Below are 19868 nucleotides of genomic sequence, written 5' to 3'. Positions count from 1 at the left end.
GGTACTTCCGGCCCGCCGGCGCTTCCGCCCGGGCGTTGGTGCGCGGCGCGGTCGCCATGGTGACAGTGCCGCGGCCGCCATGGCGGCGCCGCCGGAGTCGCTGCTGCGGTACTGCCCGCCCGTGGTGGTGTCCCACCGAGAAGACAGGCCCTCCGCGGCGGTGAGCGCCCACGGGGCACGCGGGGGGGCACCGCGCTCCGCCGGGGCTGAGCGGGCCGGGGACGCGGTGCCCTGCCCGCTGCTACAGCGCTGTCGTGTTCCCGCAGGGTCAGGCTCCGCGCACCCCCGCCGGCTTCGCCACGCAGCAGCCGCAGGAGCTCCTGAACCTCATCCTGCCGCCGCGGTGAGCGGGACCGGGCCGGGGCCGGCGGTGCCCGGGGGGCGCCCGGTGCCTCCGGTAACGGCCGGTGCTTGTCTGGCAGGGAGTGGGAGGAGGCGCAGAAGCTCTGGGTGCAGGAGGTGAGCACCGCGCCCAGCACCCGCCGCGACGTCGTGCAGCTGCAGGAACAGCTGGACCGGCAGCTGCAGCAGCGGCAGGCGCGGGAGACCGGGCTGTGCCCCGTGCGCAGGGAGCTCTACACGCAGTGCTTCGGTCAGTGCCCGACACAGCTCCCACCCCGGGGACAGCCTGCACATGAAAAACAGCCTTAAATCCTTGTAGTTACCCTCTTAGCTGCGCTTCGACCGAGTTTAGTTAAAGTAACTTATAGCCGTTTATATGTTACACACCCTAATGACAGTGCTAGGCTCCCAAAGGTGAGGGGTTGCCTTCACATGAAAAACAGCATGAAATACTCGTAGCTACCCTCTTAGCTGCACTTCAACCAAGTTTAGTTAAAGTTACTTATAGCCATTTTTATGTTACACTCCAGTGACACAGTGCTGAGCTCCCAAAGGCGAGGGGATGCCTGCATGTGAAAAACAGCTTTAAATCCTCCTAGTTGTCCTCTAAGTTTCACTTGAACTACGTTTATCTGAAGTAACTTATAGCTGTATGTGTGTTACACACTCTAATCGCACAGTGCTGGGCTCCTTAAGGTAAGGGGTTGCCTGCACATGAAAAACAGCCTTAAATCCTTGTAGTTATCCTCTTAGTTTCACTTCAACTAAGTTTATTTAAAGTTACTTATAGCTCTGTGTGTGTTACACACTCTACAGTGTGAGGGGTTGCCTGCACATGAAAAACAGCCTTAAATCCTCATAGTTATCCTCTTAACTGCACTTCAACCGAGTTTATTTAAAGTTACTTAAAGCTGTGTGTGTGTTACACACTCTACAGTATGGGCTCCCAAAGGCGAGGGGTTGCCTGTGAAAAACAGCTTTAAATCCTTGAAGTTACCCTCTTAGCTGCACTTTAACTAAGTTTTATCTAAAGTAACTTACAGCTGTGTGTGTTACACACTCTATGGTGTGGGCTCCCAAAGGTGAGGGGATGCCTGCACGTGAAAAACAGCTTTAAATCCTCATAGATTTCCTCTTAGCTGCACTTCAACTAAGTTTATTTAAAGTTACTTACAGCTCTGTGTGTGTTACACACTCTAATGACACAGTGCTGGGCTCCCAAAGCTGAGGGTTAGCCATGGGTTGGAGAGCAGGGTCCTCTGAGGGCTCCCCCATGACTGCAACAATCATTACACGTTTTTAAGTGTTTGCTGTTGCAGATTAGGGGATCAGCTAATTACTGGCATTACCTGGAGGGCTGCACCACCACTCTGCTTTTACCTGCTGTGCTCAATGTAACAAAACACTGCACAAACCAACAACCCATCAAATTCCTCCTCCTCCATAAAACACTGCAAAACAACAAGTTATTTACACAAACCGTGTGAGAAAGATTGTTACATGAATATTAACATGAGAATGCTTAGAAAATCTTGAATGATCAGCGTGACAGCGAGATGAGCAGCCGTGTCCCTGGCAGAGGCACTGCAGGCTCTGTCCCTCCTCCCTTGCAGACGAGCTGATCCGGCAGACCACGGTGAGCTGTGCGGAGCGGGGGCTGCTGCTGCTGCGCGTGCGGGACGAGCTGCAGCTGACGCTGTCGGCGTACCAGGCGCTCTACGAGAGCAGCGTGGCCTTCGGCGTGCGCAAGGCGCTGCAGGCCGAGCAGGGCAAGGCCCACCTGGAGAAAAGGGTGAGACACCTGCACTGAATGGTCTGAAGGACAGGGGGTGGAAGCAGGTTTCCTTGCTGTAAGAGCCTGAATGAGAGATGTGGAGCTGTCAGCTCCAGCTGCAGGCAGGCCTGGAGTCCTGCATCCCTCATTCAGGCTCTTACTAATGGTGCCCCACGTTGGGCGCCACTCTGAGAGCTTAAATGAGACATGTGGGACTCCAGGCTGCTCTCCAAAGTGCAGTTTATTGTATCCAAGATTTTCAGCAGTCCAGCATTGTGGGTGACAGAGCCTGTGCCTACAGCTGGAGTCCTGCATCCCTCATTCAGGCTCTTACTGATGGCGCCGCACTTGGGCGCCACTGTAAGAGCCTAAATGAGACATGTGGGACTCCAGGCAGCTCTACAAAATGCAGTTTGTTACATCCAAGAGGTTACAGCAGTCCAGGGTCATGAGTGACAAAGCCTGTGCCGACAGCTGTCAGCTCCAGCTGCAGGCAGGCCTGGAGTCCTGCATCCCTCATTCAGGCTCTTACTGATGGCGCCTCACGTTGGGCACCACTATAAGAGCTTAAAGAGAGATGGGGACTCCATGCAGCTCTCCAAAATGCAGTTTATTCCATGCAAGATGTTACAGCAGTCCAGGGTCATAGGCAACAGAGCCTGTGCCTACAGCTCTGTCAGCTCCAGCTGCAGGCAGACCTGGAGGCCCTTTAATTTTGGTTACAATGCATTCTATACTTTTCTTTTGGTTACAATGCATTCTGTGCTTTTCTTTGCTGAGTATCTTAATACAGCAGAACCAATCTATACCTTAACTTTTATCTATAGCCTGTCATAACTACTGTAATTACCATATTCATGTTACTGTTCTCCAATCCCTAAAAGTCAGTACATTACAGTTTAAGCTAGAAGTTGGTTTTTCTTGCAGTGGAAAGTTCTGAGACCTTTTTTCTACTTGCAACATTGGCAGGCTTGTTTGCCTGTGTTATCTTTCTGTTTGGTAAAAACATCTTCTGTTTAAAGTGAGTTTATTCTTTGCTCTAAGCCACGAAAACCCCTTCTAACTAACACACCCTTTGCCTCCTTGGTTATCCAGTAAGACTGGCTCAGCAATTCTTTTCTTCTATATCAAAACTTGCTTCCATCTCTATTCCTTCATCAGACTCTACATTTAAAAATCTTTCTGCTAAACATACACATCTGTGAGACTTTCTTGTCAAACTTTCATCCTTCCCAACACCTTGCCAAACTACTTGGGTTCCTGTGGTGGTGTTCACAGGGGTCCCAGGATGAGGGAAGAGATGAGAATCTTGACTCTATGTTGCAGAAGGCTGATTTATTATTTTATATTAATATATTATATTAAGATATATATTACATTAAAAGAAAATATATTAGATATATTAGAACCATACTAAAAGAATAGAAGAAAGGATTTCATCAGAAGGCTAGAAAGGAATGGAATGGTAATAAAATCTTGTGACTGACCAGAGACTGGACTTTGATTGGCCATTAATTAAAAACAACCACATGAGACCAATCACAGATGCACCTGTTGCATTTCACAGCAGCAGATAGTTATTGTTTACATTTAGTTTCTGAGGTCTCTCAGCTTCTTAGGAGAAAAGATCCAACTAAAGGATTTTTCATAAAATATGTCCTTGACAGGTTCCCACAAGGCGCTCTGCAGGCACTATGCAGACTGTGGGAAAGCTGTTTCCTTTCCCAAAGTCTGCACAGTGGAATTTTTGTCTGCTATGCTAATTCCAAACCTCCACCTTGACCCCTTCCTGTTTGCCTTAGTGTTTATATCAAGTTTCTGTTGTGGTGGGTTATTTTATGGGAAGAACCTTCTTTGATAGTGTTTAGAGAATTTCTTATGTCAAGTTTCTGTTGTGGTGGGTTATTTTATAGGAAGATCCTCTTTGATAGTGTTTAGAGAATTTCTGCTCTTTAAATCTTTACAGCTTCCCATTGTACAAGAGATTCTAAAAAATTACTTTAAAAACATAGTCCGCTGTCTCTGCTTGCCATGTATGAACTCTGATACTGAATTTCTTTCTCTTTTACTGTTGAAAACAATGCAAAAGCAGAGTTTAATTAGTGCTAGTATCCCAATTAATGTAATACAATTATTTTACTGAAACCTGTTATCTTTTTTCAAGTTTTGACTGTAAATTAAAGTGTGACAAGGTGAATGACGCCTTGGGGCCCCGTGATGGAGCTTTCTGCACATGAACATAGCAGATTTTATATCCCTATATTTATTGTTTCTGTTTCCACAGGATGGCAGCAAAGACCATCAAAATACTCAGCTCACTCTCATCGGGCTTAGCTGCTCTTCTGAAGCTTGTTGTACAGCTTTAAAGACTGCACCACACTCCACTCTCTCCTGATGCCATAAATTTTTTCTCTTGTATTTTTCAGATTCTGCACTGCATTAGTAAATAACTCTGAACTTCTTCATATAGAGTGTTAGCAAGTTCTCTTCACAGTTTAGTTAGCCAAAACAATCTTTTTTCTTTTCCTGAGAACACCATTATAGCTTCAGGCTCAAAAAGTATGAGCAGTAAATTGAGGAGAGCAAACTGGGAGGATGGGACTTCATAACCTGAAGCTGTAATTCAGCAATTAACTCCAATATGTAAATGGGCCAATACTTATAAAACTGTGAAAACTCTTGACCCATGGTGCATTTTGGGTGTAGCCACAACCAGGCTCATGCACTGCCAAAGGTGTATCCTTTGAAAGCCTTTTAATAAAACTTCCTTCATTCCTTTAATTCTGGCTAGCCTCTGTTCTAGGTAGCCTCTCGAGGCATCAGTCCCATCTGAACTAAAAATTGACTATTTTCCAACAAAACCTGAGACATCTGAACTCTTTCCCAAGATTGCAGAGCTGGAAGAGGAGAAGGAGGAGCTGGAAAAGCAAGTGAGCGAAGAGAAAGCGAAATGTGAGGCCATTGAAAGGCAAGAAACAGAACGGAGAGAAATAGAAGAGAAGAAACACAGTGAGGAGGTTCTGTTCCTCAAACGGACAAACCAGCAGCTGAAGGTCAGTACAAATCCAGAATTCCAAATACTAGTGGTAAAATTCTCATTAAAACCATTAAAGCCCTAGTAACACAACACACCATTTAACATTAAATATTACCCAAGAACAACTGTGCAGGGACTGGATAATTATTTGTGCTTGTGGCTTTGGGGAGAACAGAGCTGCTGCTCTGTACTTTGTTTTTAAAAGGAAAACAAAACCCCACATCTTTTAAGTAAGGAAAGAATGTCACCCTGAACAGCATCAAATGTTTCTGGCTACAACTACAAACATTTCCCTTACAGCAAGCTGCTTTTCCTGCAGATTTTACTTTTTAACTCAGATTTTCAGGCTGCCTTGGAATGTTTTAGGACACAAAATCTTAGATCAGATGTATGTTGCCCCTGAATCAGATTCTTCCTTGAAGTACCTGTACTTGACCAGCTGTGTGTGCCACTGCTGAGGGTTATTGTGGCTGCTCCCATCCATCCACTAACTGGCATCAAATTTTCTCACTAATCACAAAATTTGCTGTTCCCAGCTACTCTTGTCCTGGAGTCAGTTCATGTTCCAAATGCTAGAGAGCCAAATACTTAATTTAGCTCACATAGTCCAGCTTCAAATCTGAGAATTCAGACCACTGTTTCAACAGCTTTTATTTAATTTCCTCCTCAATGCTTCACATTCTAAACAGAATCTCTCATCGTACAGAGCCAAGGCCAGCTCTCTTCTCCTCAGAATGTAACAAATTTCATGCCAGGAACGACAAACTAATTTATAAAACATGTAGGAACGGAATTGCTGGGGAACAAACCTGGCCTGGCTCTCCTGGCAGCAGCACAACATCCCTCAGCTCCTTGCTGTGAACATCCAACAGAAAATTTAGCCCTCCACAGCACTGAAGGTTTATTTTTTGGTTAGGAAATCTAATTTGTCTCACTGTCTCATTTGTTTTTCAGGCCCAACTTGAATGCATCATTGCAGCAAAGAATTAATTGTTTTGTTGTCCTCAAGGCAGGCTCAGAAGAGCTGTCAGAGCAAGAAGCTTGCAATTAGTGACAAAGATTTGTCTTCCTAAAATGATCTTGAGTTTTCACTTACCAGTAACAGCAGGCAGTGTAACTGTGTTCTTTCTTTCTCTCTTGAAGAGTTGAAATTCAAGAGCTTTTATTAATTACTGCTCCCTCCTTCAGAGCCATCTCAGCAGTCAGCTCTTTGAACAGTGAACTTGTCTGGAACTTGCCTGTTGGTAATGTGCTAATGACCTTCAAAGCAATAACTAATAAATATTTTTAAATGCAAACATCTCTCTGACATTATTAATTTGAAAATGTTGTAGAAGATTCAGAAATATAGAAGTGCCTACAAGCAAAGTAAGTCACATGCACCAAGAAATGGCAGCTCACTCTTGGACAGGTGTCTTGGGGGCATTTCCTTGAGTATCTGCTGGTGTCAACTGTTCATGGACATCCCTTGCCAGAACCATCAGCAGTGACAGCACAGGCAACAGCAGAGCTCTGGGTGTGACTGTTTCTGGTGAAATGAAGGGGCACAATGGCACTCACAGATTCACTTCTCACTGGAAGCAAATGAAATCCCTGCTTGAGGTACCTCTGTGAGCAGCCGGTTACACTGAAGGTGAACAAGGCAAAGAGAATTCCCTGTAGTCATGTGAAAAACCCCACAAAGCCAGTTTCCAGAACTGGAAAAACTGGGTTTCCAGAACAAAACCCACCCAAACCCCACCACTGAGCAACACTGGAATAGCTGCTTGGCTACTGCAGTGTTTGCTGGCCTGGGACAGCGATGTGGAAATACCACCAGCTCCAACTGCACAAAGAACTTTCAGATGATGCAGAAACAAAGACAGAGATGCTGCTCCTGGGGCCAGGACAGACCGGTCACACTGGGCTTTGAACAGGAACCGCAAGTTTTATAGTAAAAAAAGCCACCGCATACTAGAGCTGTTTTATGTAAAATTTAATAGAATAAGCAGCTATTGCTTATGGTTGTATTTTTTGTGCTTTGATCTTTGTCCCTCCAAGCCAGTTTTTTTCTTGTTCTTATTCTTATTTTTCACGTTGTGAGTTTCATAATAGCGAACTCCGACTTTCTTGGAGCGCTGCTGCCTCTCGGCTCGTCTCCTCTGCAAACACAAAACACATTAGCAAATCCCCAGCATCCAGAGCCTCAGTGTCTGCAACTCTCCAATGGTGTTCACTTTGCATTCCACACACGTTAAGTAAAATAAATAATTTCAAACAAAATGTTACTGATGTGACTCTGCACAGAACCCACCCGCCCTGCTCTTATGGGAGAAAACTCCATTTCAGTCTTTGCAGCAAGACACAAAATTCAGTCTGGTGTGCATAGTCAGGTAAGAGGGAGGTGACAGAAGTTGTCACATTCATAACAGAATTCAGATTTCATTCCCCTTCTGTTCATGCCCAAAGTCTCAAAGCTCTTTAGTGATATGGCCAAGGATAGAAAAGCCAGCTGATTTCCCTGCTCAGTTGTACTACAGGAAAGAACACTTACTTCTTTGGATGTGAGTTTCTTACAAGGCTGTTTACCCAACTGGTCATCATCATCACTTTCCTCTTCTTTCATCTTTCTTTTCTTCTCTGTGCCTGCAAACAGCAGAGATCATGCCCTTGGTATCTTCCAGAACATTCATTTGTTTGAAGAACTGCAGGCTGAGGTCACCATTTCAACTCCTTGAGCAACATATTCCCTTGGCTGTATTTAAGAGCTTCTACCAAAACAACATGAATGTTCCTCACAAGAGAATCACAGCTATTACTGTGAAAACTGCTCTTGAACAGCAGGTTGCTCCAGCCTCAGCCAAGTCCAGGAGAATTCCACAATCCTGTCAGAACAGGGCTCTCACACTGGATTGTGCCTTTACTAAAACTGACAACAACTCAATAAAAACCTATAGCTTGAAGTATCTCTGCTTTTATAACATCCCAAATCCCATCCACTCCTTCCTCTAACACCCAGGGCTGCTCTGGCTGCAGCCTGCTGGGAGCCCAGGCTGCTGGAACTCAAAAATTGCCTTCACTGTATCCTCCCTCACTGAGAGGGACACCTCCCATCACACACAGCTGTTCCACAGGAAGGCTACACCAGGTCAGCAGCAGCCCTTGAGACAGCTAAAGGGAGATTTAAGTAGTTTTAGGGGAAAAGATCTTGCACACAGGATCCAGTGGATGCTTCTCCCCTTAATGCCATTTTTTTCTCTACTAATCTTATTTTACCTCTGTCTCCAGTTTCTTTGGGTTCTTCAGCCTTCTCCACGGATTTTGCAAACACTTGGTCACTCAGTCGCTTGGGGATTCTATGGAAGATAAAACCAGCAATAAAAGATTGTTGTTACACAAACAGTGACCACCTCTGAGAAGCCATCAGACTCCAGCAGATCCCAGTCCCCTGACAGCATCAAAGCCAGTCTTTGCACCAGAATATTGCAATACCCTTGTTGCTGGAGTTGTTGTGCTTGTGTGCTGTATGAGAGAGAAAATGTAGCACTTAAACCTTGAAATCTCCCTCATCATAAAGCTGGTGGGTGAGCTTTGCTAAAACTGGGCCTGCTGTATGTGCCAGGACTCACTGCACATGCATGAACACCCAGAGATATCCAACCTTGGGATTATCCAACATCAAGGAGGGATCCAAGGATGCAGTATTGCTGCCCAGATAACCAAGATAATGCTAACTCCAATCCATAGTTTAAGAGGCAGCTTTCCAAAAGTGAGAACATTTTTAATTTGCTGGTAAATAGCAGCTCCTGGAGTAATCTTTCAAAAACAAACTGCTATTTTGCCCAATTCCCAACCCTTATAGCTAAGCCCGATAAGCTGTGGCAACTTATGTGTGTCAAGCAAGTCAGAAATGGAGTCAATCTACAGCAGAGCCTCATCAACCCTTTCCCCCCCTGCAATACATTGGACAGATTCAGGTACCTTATTGCTGAGAATCTCTTGGCCTTGGCTTTATCCAAAAATTTTCTGTATTTTGCAATCTTGTCCTCCAAAGCCTTAAGAACTGCTTTAGAGCTCTCCTGCACACCTGGTGCCATCTGCAATTCCTCCTCTCCTGGATGTTCCTCATTCTTCTCTTCCTCCTCTTCCTCCTCCTCTTCCTCCTCTCCAGTGGATTCATGGTCAGTGTCATCAAAGCCTGGCACATCCACAGGAACCAGGTCTTCTTCTGAGAACTGAGGTGCCACGTTAATCCTGCCGAAGTTCTGCCGCACGTGGGACATGAGCTGCCTGATTTCATTGTTTGTGTTGTTCCCCTCCTCTGCTGCCTCCACAGCTGGTGCCACCAACTCAGAGACTTTCTCCTCAGTGATATCTTGGCTGGATGTCACAGCTGCTTCCAGCACAGGAGGCTGCAAGGAAGAGCAGGGTGTATTATCCCCAAAGTCTGTCCCACCATCTCCAGGAACAATTTTCATTTTCTCTCATCAGAAAAAGCCTAAGATGACAACATGATTACTGACATTTCTCATAGTAATAATGACTCAGACATCTCTGTAAAGAGCACTGCTACCTGGTCCTCACAAAATTCAGGTGTCACATGAAGGACCATGCTTGGGCAGAGCCCAGGACATGCACTGCCAAAGATCCATGGCACTCTGGGAGAAGCAGCAGTGAATACCATTAGGAAAATCAAATATGAGGGAAGAGGAGACACAAGCATCACATTCTTACCTGGGGAGCTGGCTGACCTGCCACTGGTTCTGCCATTGGTGGCATCACAAAGAAAGGGATTCTGCCCCTCTGCCAGTCATTGAGAACCATCTTGCTCACAGTCTGCAAGTCAGGCTCACCACCCTGAGAGAAACAGAAGAGTTTATGTCCATGTTTGTGGGGCACACAGCCCTCCCATGCACCATGAACAACAGAACCATTGCCATTTCCCATGTTCAGAACAGGATCTTCCAGCCCACAAATGCAGGAAGCTGGCACACCTTTAGCAGTTTTCCAGTCCTAGCAGCAAGTTTCTCAAGGAAGTCCACTGTATCCGTCCAGCACTCAATTTTGTATGTCTTCCTGATGTACTCCTCTTTGGCTCTTTCCAGCACAGCACAAATATGATCTTCAGGGCTCTTAATCTTTTCAACTTGAACCTGAAAAAGCACAGCAGAGCATCAGCAGAGGATCAACCCTCTGAGACCATCACAGTGGGAACAAGCAAAGCCTCCCAGCCCCCAGTGCAGGCACATACCACTCCCTTGAGCACAATGTCTGTCTCTGAGTCTCCTGATGGATAAACCACCCCGGGGCAGTCGATGAGGAAGATCCGCCGCATCAAGGTGATGTACTGCCACACCTGCAAGAGAGCAGCAGCTCCCATCAGCACCTCCACACAGGCCTTGCTTCATTCTGGCAGCCCAGAGCCAGAGAAACAGAGCCTGAGTGCTCCAGATTGCAAGGCAAGATGTGTTCCATTACCATCTGTATGGCAGATTATCTTTGTCATGTGGGCATTTAGCCTTATCTCTCTCTGAGTGATCAATCACACCTCCCTCTGGGAGGACACCTGCTGATAACAGCTACTGAATGTCCCTGCATGGCTGATAAGAACTACAGCATCCCATTGGGAGATGGGAGCCCAGAGGGAGGAGCCAAGCATTCCTACCCGGATAGAATCTGGAGATTCTGCAACACCAGCACGGCTTCTGCACTGCATTGTCCAGAGGAACAGCAGCTGCCTCTGCCCCTGGATCTTCAGAGGCAGAGACTGCACCTTTCTGCAGGATCCCTGCTCCAGCAGAACCAGCCCTGACACTGCAGGAGGGCTGAGCCACAATTCCAGTGGCACTGCTGCCAACAGCCTGACCCACAGGGTGTCAGGTTGGGTTCTGACTCTGGCACTGTTGGTTTAGTTCACTGCTTTGTTTATTTTATCCTTTTTTTTTCCTTTTCCCTATTAAAGAACTGTTATTTCCTGCTCCTATATTTGTTGCCTGAGAGTCCCTTAATTTAAAATTTATAGCAATATGGAGGGGTGGGGAGGGTTTACATTCTCTGTTTCAGGGGAGGCTCCTGCCTTCCTTAGCAGCCTCCTGTCTTTCCAAACCAAGACACTGACCCAGCGTTTGGATCAGGGAGTGAGGGCAGCTGAGAATTCCCATTACAGCCCTGCAGTAAAGCAGGGTGGGAATTGGGGAATGCTGCCAGAGCAGGGCCTCAGATCAGGGACTGTCCATGAGCTCCTCCTCAGGGTCCCACAACCTGTGCAGGTCAGTGCAGAACCTGACAAGGTCACTAGGCTGTTTCACACGAGCACATTTGTGTCTTTAGCACTGGGATGTTCCTACCTTTGTTTCCCCTGCAATGGGGGCCACACTGCAGACCTTCTTGGACCTCAGGGTATTGATCACTGAGCTCTTGCCAACGTTGGGGTAACCAATGAATCCCACACTGATCTGCTTCTTGTCAGAGTGTAACTGGTGAGAAATAACAGATCCTTTTACATCTTGGAGTGAGGGACAGAATTACCACTGCAGTCCTGAACCCCAATTGCTAACAAAGCAAAAGACCACACACAGTAACCTCCCCAAGCCAACCACAGATCCCCAAAATCGTTTTGTACCTTTCCAAACTGCCTGAGGAGCTGGATGAAGGCACCTTTGCCGAATGGGTTTGTGAGGCTGGCATGGAAAGCAAGTGTTGGATACTCCTGGGAAAGGACAGTGACCCAACGCTTCTGCAGAGGCAAAGAGGGCTGGGTTAGAGACTGGGGCTGGACAGTGACACTCTGAGCTCAGAGAGGAGGACACAGCCTCTGCACTGGGCTCACAACTGCAACATGAACATTGCTAAGGAAGAACCTTTGAAGCACTTCCCCAGCCCAACAGTATTGTTTGTATTAAAGACAAACAATTTCCCAAAAATGCCTTCACTGCTAGCTAAAACTCATTAGTTTAATGACATAAAGCAAACCAGCTGGGGTGGATATGGATCCTAGGCAGACTAACATTTAGCACACTCTGGAGACAACAGCTGAACTGTTAAATCCAGACAGAGGAAGTAGGGAATTTGTGGCTGGCGTGTGTTGCTCAACTTGGCCAAACTTGGACAGATTTACATGGTAATTGTTACTTTTACTGCAGGCAAGCAGAGAACTCCCAGTGCCCCAGTTGCAGTACGCCCTTCCAGACCAGCATGGGGACTGGCACAGAGCTACAGCCACAACAGGAACAAAGAAGGTCCACAGAATAACAGGCAGGACTGTGCTTACAGTGGCCCAGGTAGGAATGAGATCACATTTGTTCAGGACAAAAATGAGATGTTTCCAAGGCTTCTCCTTTTTAAGGTAGGATTCCACGTGAGGGGAGCGAGTGCCCATGGGATCTCGGGCATCCAGAACTTGAACAACAACATCTGATGAGTCAATCACCTGAAAAATATAAAAAAAAAAAAACACACAGAAATAATGGATTTTGCAGAAAGCAAGATATCTGTACCTCCCAAATGAAAAGTAGTGATATTTGAAACTATATCATTAATTTAAAAACCTTGTATCCTTCACAAACTGCTAGTTCCCCACAGACAAGTGAAGTTCAGACTAACATCCATTGATGCTCTACTCTCTCCTCTCCTAAATCCCCTCCAAATTCAGCCTGGAGAGCTGAACAACTTTTACCTGCTCTTACGCACCAGTGAAGAAACCACTACACCCAAATGGGAAAACTAAAGTGCTGCAGCACACAAACCCCCAGTGTTCATCCTCCATTCAGCAACAACTCCCTTCTCCCATTTCATAATGCATCAGGGTATAAAGGATGTTTTCTGGACCAATATGAAACACACAACCAAGCAGGAACCTGCTGTTAGTCCACGAAGCAGCTACAGCAGGGAGCTGTCATTTATGACTTGTTTCAAGCCAAGTGAATTTGTTTCACAGCTTTTTCCTGCAGTTTTGGCAGCCTCTTACTGAAATCTGTTTTGCTGAACCATTCCCAGTGCTTTTAGATCCAAATGAAAAGGTTTTTAGCTACATTCAGAAATTCAGAGCGAAAAGTCAAACAATTTCACACCTAGAGAGTCACAGAGAGCACACAAACTGCTCATACCACCCCGATTCACTCAGTCTCCATTTCTCTGGCAGCCATGGTGGCTCATGGAGAATTGAGGGTCAGAGCTCTCCCAAGATGACCCCATCAACATGCCAGATGTTTTTAGCCTAAAGAAACTAAAGGGAACATGACTCTTTTACTTGTGGTGAAGACCCAGGAGTCCAAGAGAAACTGATACCTTCACTCTGCCAGTCCTCTTCTAGATCATGTATTTTAAGAATGTTTGTTCCTGCAGGACAAGAGCTCAAGAATCAAGCTCAGTCAGGCAGAGATTTAGAACTTAAAATCTACTCTTTTTGAGTTTTTCTCATTGTTGCTGTACAGGATTTCAGTGCTGTGCTGAAGCCCCTAACTGTGTAAAGGCTGACAGATGTGATTGCTGTAAAATCCAAGTGCCATTTACCTTGTAGAGCTCACCCCAGATTCTTTTGGACTGTCCTTTCTTAAAGATTTCCTCTTGTGCTTCATCCCTAGAAGACATGACCAGAAACATCAGCACCACAGATAGAGTCAGGATCATCTTCTCTTAATCCATTTACAGACAAAAGAGGGGACAAAGCCCAAGTAACAATTGGTATTTAGCCAAAACCCCACATTCAGCTAATCTCCTTTTCCTTCCTCCTCACACAGTAACAACATTGATGGAGGTACCAGATCCATATTTAAAAACAAGGCTGGCTTTTCCTATATGTACACAATGAATAATTTTTCCTTTCCAGTCACCTTACACCAGTGTCCTCTGTCACCAGGTCTCGGTCCTTGCCTTGGTCATAAGACTCTGACGAAGCCTCAGCATTCTCCACCAGAGACTGCACATCACTTGCAGACAGATTTGGTCTTTTCCTCTGTGCTTTGGGGCCAAACGTTGTTTCAAATGTTTCTGTGTCAAGAATGTGAACTCTGGAGGTCTGAGGAAAAACAGGTTGGTTAAAAAAAACAAACCCCAAACACCATTTTTTTCCAATCTCTCGTGACACACAGGAAAAGAGCCCCAAGTTCAACACAGCCCTGGCAGCCTGTAAGTGACAGGCACTTCCTTAATAATGTTTGAGTTTTCCACTTCAAGCTTTGAGAAACACAAGAGTGGATACTTAATAAGCAACAAAACATTCTGCACTTGCCAACGAGCCATGCTTCAGTTCTTCCACCATAAATGGTGTCAAATGCAATTACAGGCACCGTGATGAAAATTCAGCTGCTATCTTTGATCACTGCTTGTTTTTCTAACAAGAGCACAAATCTCGCCAAATTCTCAGATTTTTGTCAGGGATAATTACAATCAAAACTAGATTTTAAAGCTTGCAATGAAAGCCAGCTTGTCTTGGAACAGCAAACAGTGCATGGCTGAAAGGAGCAATTTGTTTTTGTAATGCATGTTTTAACACAACCTTTTCCCTAATTTAAATAATGTTCTTATGACATGAACTTGCAAAGTTTCCATATGACAAAACAGCTACCAATAGTCCAAAATAATGGTTTGGACACAGTGAAAAAATGGCAGTAACTAAAATTGGATGTACTAGAAATGAAGGGTGAATGAAGAAGAATTTCTGGTACAGGATAAAACACGTGTTTGAGTTGAAATTCATCATGTGAGTGTCTGCAGGGTGCAGCAGCCTCAGGAAAGGCACAGAAGCTGTTAGAGGCATTAGAACTTCAAAAGACCACACACAGTAACCCCTCAAACCCCCATTAACCTATCAGAAATCAGATCATAATATGACAATATCATAACCTGTCACAGAATCACAGAAGGCTTTGGGCTGGAAGGGACCTTAAAGCCCATCCAGTGCCATCCCTGCCATGGCAGGGACGCTTTCCACTGTCCCAGGTGGCTCCAAACCTGGCCTTGGGCACTGCCAGGGATGGGGCAGCCACAGCTGCTCTGAGTACCCTGTGCCAGGCCTGCCCACCCTCACAGAAAAGAATTTTTGGGGTAATTTCCTATTGGAAAATGAGAATTTTTATTAAATAATATATCTGTCTTTGCTCTAACACTTGATGGCCACAGTGACAGGACAGAACCATCCTTCCCCAAGGAATCCACTCCAGCTGCCCCTTGTAGAAGGCAGCATTTCCCAGTATTTCCCAGACTGATCAGGACAGCAGAGCTGCTCACAGCTGTGCACACAGGGATACCCACGTGTGGTTTGATCCTGTCGTGGAACAGGGACATGGGCAGCTTCTTCTGCTTCATGATCACCCTGTAAGGATCCTTCATTACAGTCTCCATCTCCTCCTGGAATTTCTGCAGGGATGATTGCTTGATCACACGAGTATTTCCTGTAAAAAAACAAACATCACACCTGGCCATTCCTGATCTCAACTGCTCCAACTGGGGACACTAATAAAACATGAGCTTTGCATCTAGAAACAAAAATATCAGTGAAAACAAAAAGGGTTTTACTTGAGACCAAGCCCAAAGAAGCAGCCAATCCCTTTCTTTGCCACCATTTATAGGAAATTTTAAAAGTATCTTTAGGATATTTACTAGCCATACACATGGGCAAACCTTGGGGAACAAAACAGGAGCCAAAATAACCCCCCTGAGGGAGAGCAAAGCCCCAAAGCACAGGTACAGGCAAGGGGTGACAATGATGCCTCAGGATTTCAGCTTTTCTATTTTCATATATTTGTAATCCTGCAATTCTTTAGTGTATAACTCCAAATTCCACACACAGTGGGAGCTGCTGCTTTCCCATTTGGGGCAGACACAACAATTCCTCTCCAGGCCTGGCAATCAAGGACACCTCACTGCCTCAGGCCCCAGAGATGGAAACAAAAGTGAGTTGGGGGCAGCAAACTTGGGGTAAATGACTTCATTAGCTGAAGCTGTAATTGGAAGATGAACCCCCAATATGCAAATGAACCAAACTTATAAAAAAAGTGTGAAAACTCATGACCTGTCATCCATTTTGGGTGGCCCTTGGGGGGCTTTGTCTGCCCTAAATGTACCTGGAGGTCCTTCAATAAGTATAATTGCTTTTTATTCCCTTAATTTTGTCTGCCCTCTGTTTTTTGGTAGCCCCACAAGGCATCAACAACAGCAGGGGTCCCTCTCGTTCCCACACAGCTCTCAGATCACCATTCTGAAACAAACCCCTTCCATCACACTAAATTCAACAGCTTTGAAGCTTGCTGAGTCTGGAATTTGGACAAAACTCACCAAACCATTTGATATTTGGTTCCACTCTTGCAACAGTGCCTGGTGCCACAGTTGACTGATACTGCAGAGGTTTGATGATTTTGCCACGTTTGTTCCTGAGGGACAAATGAAGAAATGTCAGTGCACAAAGGGCAGCACTGACCCCTCAGGCCCTGTGTGTGCCAGGCCAGAAGCAGAAGCACAAAATGCAGAGGGACTGTGATGGTGTTCACAGGGTTCTTGGATGAGGGATGAGGATCTGACTCCATGTTTCAGAAGGCTGATTTATTATTTTATGATATATATTACATTAAAACTATACTAAAAGGATAGAAGAAAGGATTTCATCAGAAGGCTGGCTAAGAATAGAATAGGAATGATAAAGGTTTGTGGCTTGGCTCTCTGTCTGAGCCAGCTGACTGTGATTGGCCATTAATTAGAAACAACCACATGAGACCAATCACAGATGCACCTGTTGCATTCCACAGCAGCAGATAATCATTGTTTACATTTTGTTCCTGAGGCCTCTCAGCTTCTCAGGAGGAAAAAATCCTAAGGAAAGGACTTTTCATAAAAGATGTCTGTGACAGAGGGACCCTGCCCTGCAGTGGTGAATGCTGCTGTGCATCCCTGAGGTGAGTTACCCAACCCGAGTGGCACTGATGGCAGTCACAGCCCTTGGTGTCACTCCAGCCAGGCCAGACCCTCCCTGCAGCTGCTTGTGGCAGCCAGGAAGGGCTCCTGGGGCTGCAAAAGGCACCAGTGCTGTTTTCTGGCAAACCCCACTGAGCTCTCTCACAAAGCCCTTTAACCAGCTCTGCAGGACTCACCCATACAGGATGTACAAGAGGAGACCTGGTTTGAACTCAGCAATATCTCAAAATCCCTCCTTCCCATCTCCTCCCCAAACAGGGGGAAATTTGGCACAAGAAACCAAAGAAGGTGATGTGAAACAGAACTGCCATGGCACAGCCAGGTGGGTGCTGCTCCCCTGCCATGGATGTCTGTGTGTGGGACAGGGGCACCCTCTGTGGAGATGCTGAGGGAGCTGAGGCTCTTCAGGTGTTTGGGGGGAGATTTTGAGCTTTGCTGCTGTGGGAAATTCAGGAATTCTGTGTGGTTTGGGTCTCTCCAGGCAGATGCATCAAGTGTTTTACACCTGTATCCTGGGTACATTGCTGGGCTGCTGAGAGCTCAGGATCAGGCTCAGGATCAGGCTGGGATCAGGATCAGGATCAGGATCAGGCCTGGGATCAGGCTCAGGATCAGGCTGGGATCAGGATCAGGCTCAGGATCAGGCTCAGGATCAGGCTGGGATCAGGATCAGGCTGGGATCAGGATCAGGCTGGGATCAGGATCAGGCTCAGGATCAGGCCTGGGATCAGGCTCAGGATCAGGCTGGGATCAGGCTCAGGCTCAGGATCAGGCTCAGGATCAGGCTGGGATCAGGATCAGGATCAGGCTCAGGCTCAGGATCAGGCTGGGATCAGGATCAGGATCAGGCTGGGATCAGGATCAGGATCAGGCCTGGGATCAGGCTCAGGATCAGGATCAGGCTCAGGATCAGGCTTGGAATCAGGCTCAGGCCTCTGATCAGGCCTAGGATCAGGATCAGGCTCCCCAGCTCAAAGGGTTACAGAGCCCACCACAGAGCAACTCTCAAAGTTTCCATATGACAAAACAGCTACCAATAGTCCAAGATAATGGTTTAGACACCATGAAAAAATGGCAGTAATTAAAACTTGATGCACTAGAAATGAAGGCTGAATGAACAAGAATTTCTTGTGCAGGATAAAACACATGTTGGACTACAAACTCATCATGTGAGTGCCTGCAGGGTGCAGCAGCCTCAGGAAAGGCACAGAAGCTGTTAGAAGGATTAGAACATCAGCTGGCACATTAATGTATCACAAATCAATCATAATATGACAGTATCATAATCTATCACAGAATCAAAGAAGGCTTTGGGTTGGAAGGGACCTTAAAGCCCATCCACTGTCCCACTGCCCTGTCCAGCCTGGCCTTGGGCACTGCCAGGGACAGCCACAGCTGCTCTGGGCACCTGTGCCAAGGCCTGACCCTCACAGGGAACAATTTTTATGGTAATTTCCTATTGGAAAACGAGAATTTTTATTAAACAATGTATCCTTCCTTCCCAGTGCCAGTCCCAGCCAGGGATCCAGGGACAGCCACAGCTGCTCTGGGCACGCTCTGCCAGGGCCTGCCCACCCTCACAGGGAACGATTTTTGTGGTAATTTCCTATTGAAAAACAAGAATATTTATTAAATAATGTATCTTTCCTTCCCAGTTCCAGTCCCGAGGCGTTCTGGGGCCTGTCCCGGGATCGCGGCCAGGCCAGGCCGGGCCCTCACCTGCGCTCCTTCTGCCGGTACATGTTGAGCCGCCGGATGGTCGCTCGGTCCCGCATGTTGTTCCCTCCCTCGCCCCCGATGCGATCTGCGGAGACAAGAGAACATCAGCCCCGCTTCGCTTCGGTTCGCTCCGGTTCAGCCCGCCCGGCCCGCGGCCCTGCCCGTACCGGGGTTGGTGCTGGCGCGGGAGGGGTTGATGGAGCAGCGGCCCTTGTAGCGCGGCTTCACCATGGTGCCGGTGTCGGTATCGGTGTGTGTGAGGGTTCCGGCGCCGGTATCGGTGTGGATGCAGGTGACGGTGTCGGTATCGGTGTGGATGCGGGTTCCGGTGCCGGTATCACTGTCGGTTCGGGTTCCGGCGCCGGTATCGGTGTGGATGCGGGTTCCGGCGCCGGTATCGGTGTGGATGCGGGTTCCGGTGCCGGTATCACTGTCGGTTCGGGTTCCGGCGCCGGTATCGGTGTGGATGCGGGTTCCGGTGCCGGTATCACTGTCGGTTCGGGTTCCGCTGCCGGTATCGGTTCCGGTGCCGGGACAGGCCCGGAGCGCTCAGGCCGGGCCGCGGACACGCGCGCGGCACTTCCGGCGCTCAGCAGCGCCTGACGCAATTCCGGGAGCACCGCGCGGCGGCGCAGGCGCAGTGGCACCTCCGGGCCCGGTTGCCACGGCAACCTCGGCTCGGCCTGCCCGGGCCCGGGTCCCTTTGTGTCACCCTGTGTCACCCGTGTCCCCTCCGTGCCCCTGTGCCCCCGTGCTCTGTGTCACTGTGTCCCGTGTCAGTGCCCGTCTCTGGAGTGGCGGTGCCCGCCCGGAGCGCCGCAGTGTGGCCGGTCCGGCCCGGGCCCGCGGGGTGGTTGGGAGTCCCGCTGGCACGGGAGCCCCCATTGTTCGGGAATGGAGTTTGTGCAGTGTCACATCATGGAAATGGTTCGGGAGAGCGGCGGGAGCGCTCCCTGCCTATCGCTGGGATAGGGGTGGCTGGCGTGACACTGGGGCTGCTGATGTGACACTGGGGTGGCTGGTGTGACACTGGGGTGGCTGGTGTGACACTGGGGTGGCTGGTGGGATACTGGGGCTGATAAAGGGGCACTGGGGTGGTTGGTGGGATAC

General features: G+C 47.5%; 2 protein-coding genes across 5 annotated transcripts; one reads left to right on the top strand and one right to left on the bottom strand.

Annotated features, from left to right (window-relative positions):
• The first annotated feature begins 79 nt into the window (after positions 1–79).
• On the top strand, positions 80–6451 carry DNALI1 (dynein axonemal light intermediate chain 1). Of its 4 annotated transcripts, none has more exons than XR_009275678.1 (6): positions 80–160; positions 267–343; positions 423–592; positions 1956–2134; positions 4401–5169; positions 6108–6451. XR_009275678.1 is itself a non-coding variant. In XM_058819713.1 (6 exons), the coding sequence occupies exons 1-6, from the start codon at positions 80–82 to the stop codon at positions 6141–6143; spliced, it is 708 nt and encodes a 235-aa protein (XP_058675696.1). In that variant the 3' UTR covers positions 6144–6451. The 4 variants fall into 4 exon arrangements, 1 of the variants encoding a protein (XP_058675696.1); XM_058819713.1 differs by having other exon boundaries at positions 5005–5169; XR_009275677.1 differs by having other exon boundaries at positions 80–459; positions 5005–5169.
• A 662-nt stretch (positions 6452–7113) lies between these two features.
• GNL2 (G protein nucleolar 2) lies at positions 7114–19218 on the bottom strand. Its single transcript, XM_058819712.1, has 16 exons — positions 18926–19218; positions 18759–18843; positions 16407–16501; positions 15384–15523; positions 13964–14148; positions 13644–13710; positions 12403–12561; positions 11755–11868; positions 11480–11608; positions 10384–10488; positions 10127–10285; positions 9867–9989; positions 9114–9544; positions 8409–8488; positions 7687–7778; positions 7114–7294 (listed from the first exon to the last, which is right to left on the bottom strand). Exons 1-16 carry the CDS (start codon positions 18987–18989, stop codon positions 7145–7147), a joined length of 2178 nt encoding a protein of 725 aa, XP_058675695.1. The 5' UTR covers positions 18990–19218; the 3' UTR covers positions 7114–7144.
• Between the last annotated feature and the right edge of the window lie 650 nt (positions 19219–19868).

This window comes from Ammospiza caudacuta, chromosome 25 (assembly GCF_027887145.1).
Source record: "Ammospiza caudacuta isolate bAmmCau1 chromosome 25, bAmmCau1.pri, whole genome shotgun sequence".
NCBI lineage: Eukaryota > Metazoa > Chordata > Aves > Passeriformes > Passerellidae > Ammospiza > Ammospiza caudacuta.
The sequence above is the reverse complement of the archived record's forward strand: the minus strand, read 5'-3'. Positions and strand labels throughout refer to the sequence as shown.

Bases quoted from the DNA above. Each gene is read 5' to 3' on its own strand.
- DNALI1 (XM_058819713.1), top strand. From the start codon at position 80: ATGGCGGCGCCGCCGGAGTCGCTGCTGCGGTACTGCCCGCCCGTGGTG. The intron at 593-1,955 runs GTCAGTGCCCGA...CCTCCCTTGCAG, and splicing joins GCTCTACACGCAGTGCTTCG to ACGAGCTGATCCGGCAGACC. The intron at 2,135-5,004 runs GTGAGACACCTG...CTCTTTCCCAAG, and splicing joins AGGCCCACCTGGAGAAAAGG to ATTGCAGAGCTGGAAGAGGA.
- GNL2 (XM_058819712.1), bottom strand. From the start codon at position 18,989: ATGGTGAAGCCGCGCTACAAGGGCCGCTGCTCCATCAACCCCTCCCGC. The intron at 10,286-10,383 runs GTATGTGCCTGC...GTGCTTTTTCAG, and splicing joins ACATTGTGCTCAAGGGAGTG to GTTCAAGTTGAAAAGATTAA. The intron at 9,990-10,126 runs GTGTGCCAGCTT...TGTTTCTCTCAG, and splicing joins GGACTGGAAAACTGCTAAAG to GGTGGTGAGCCTGACTTGCA.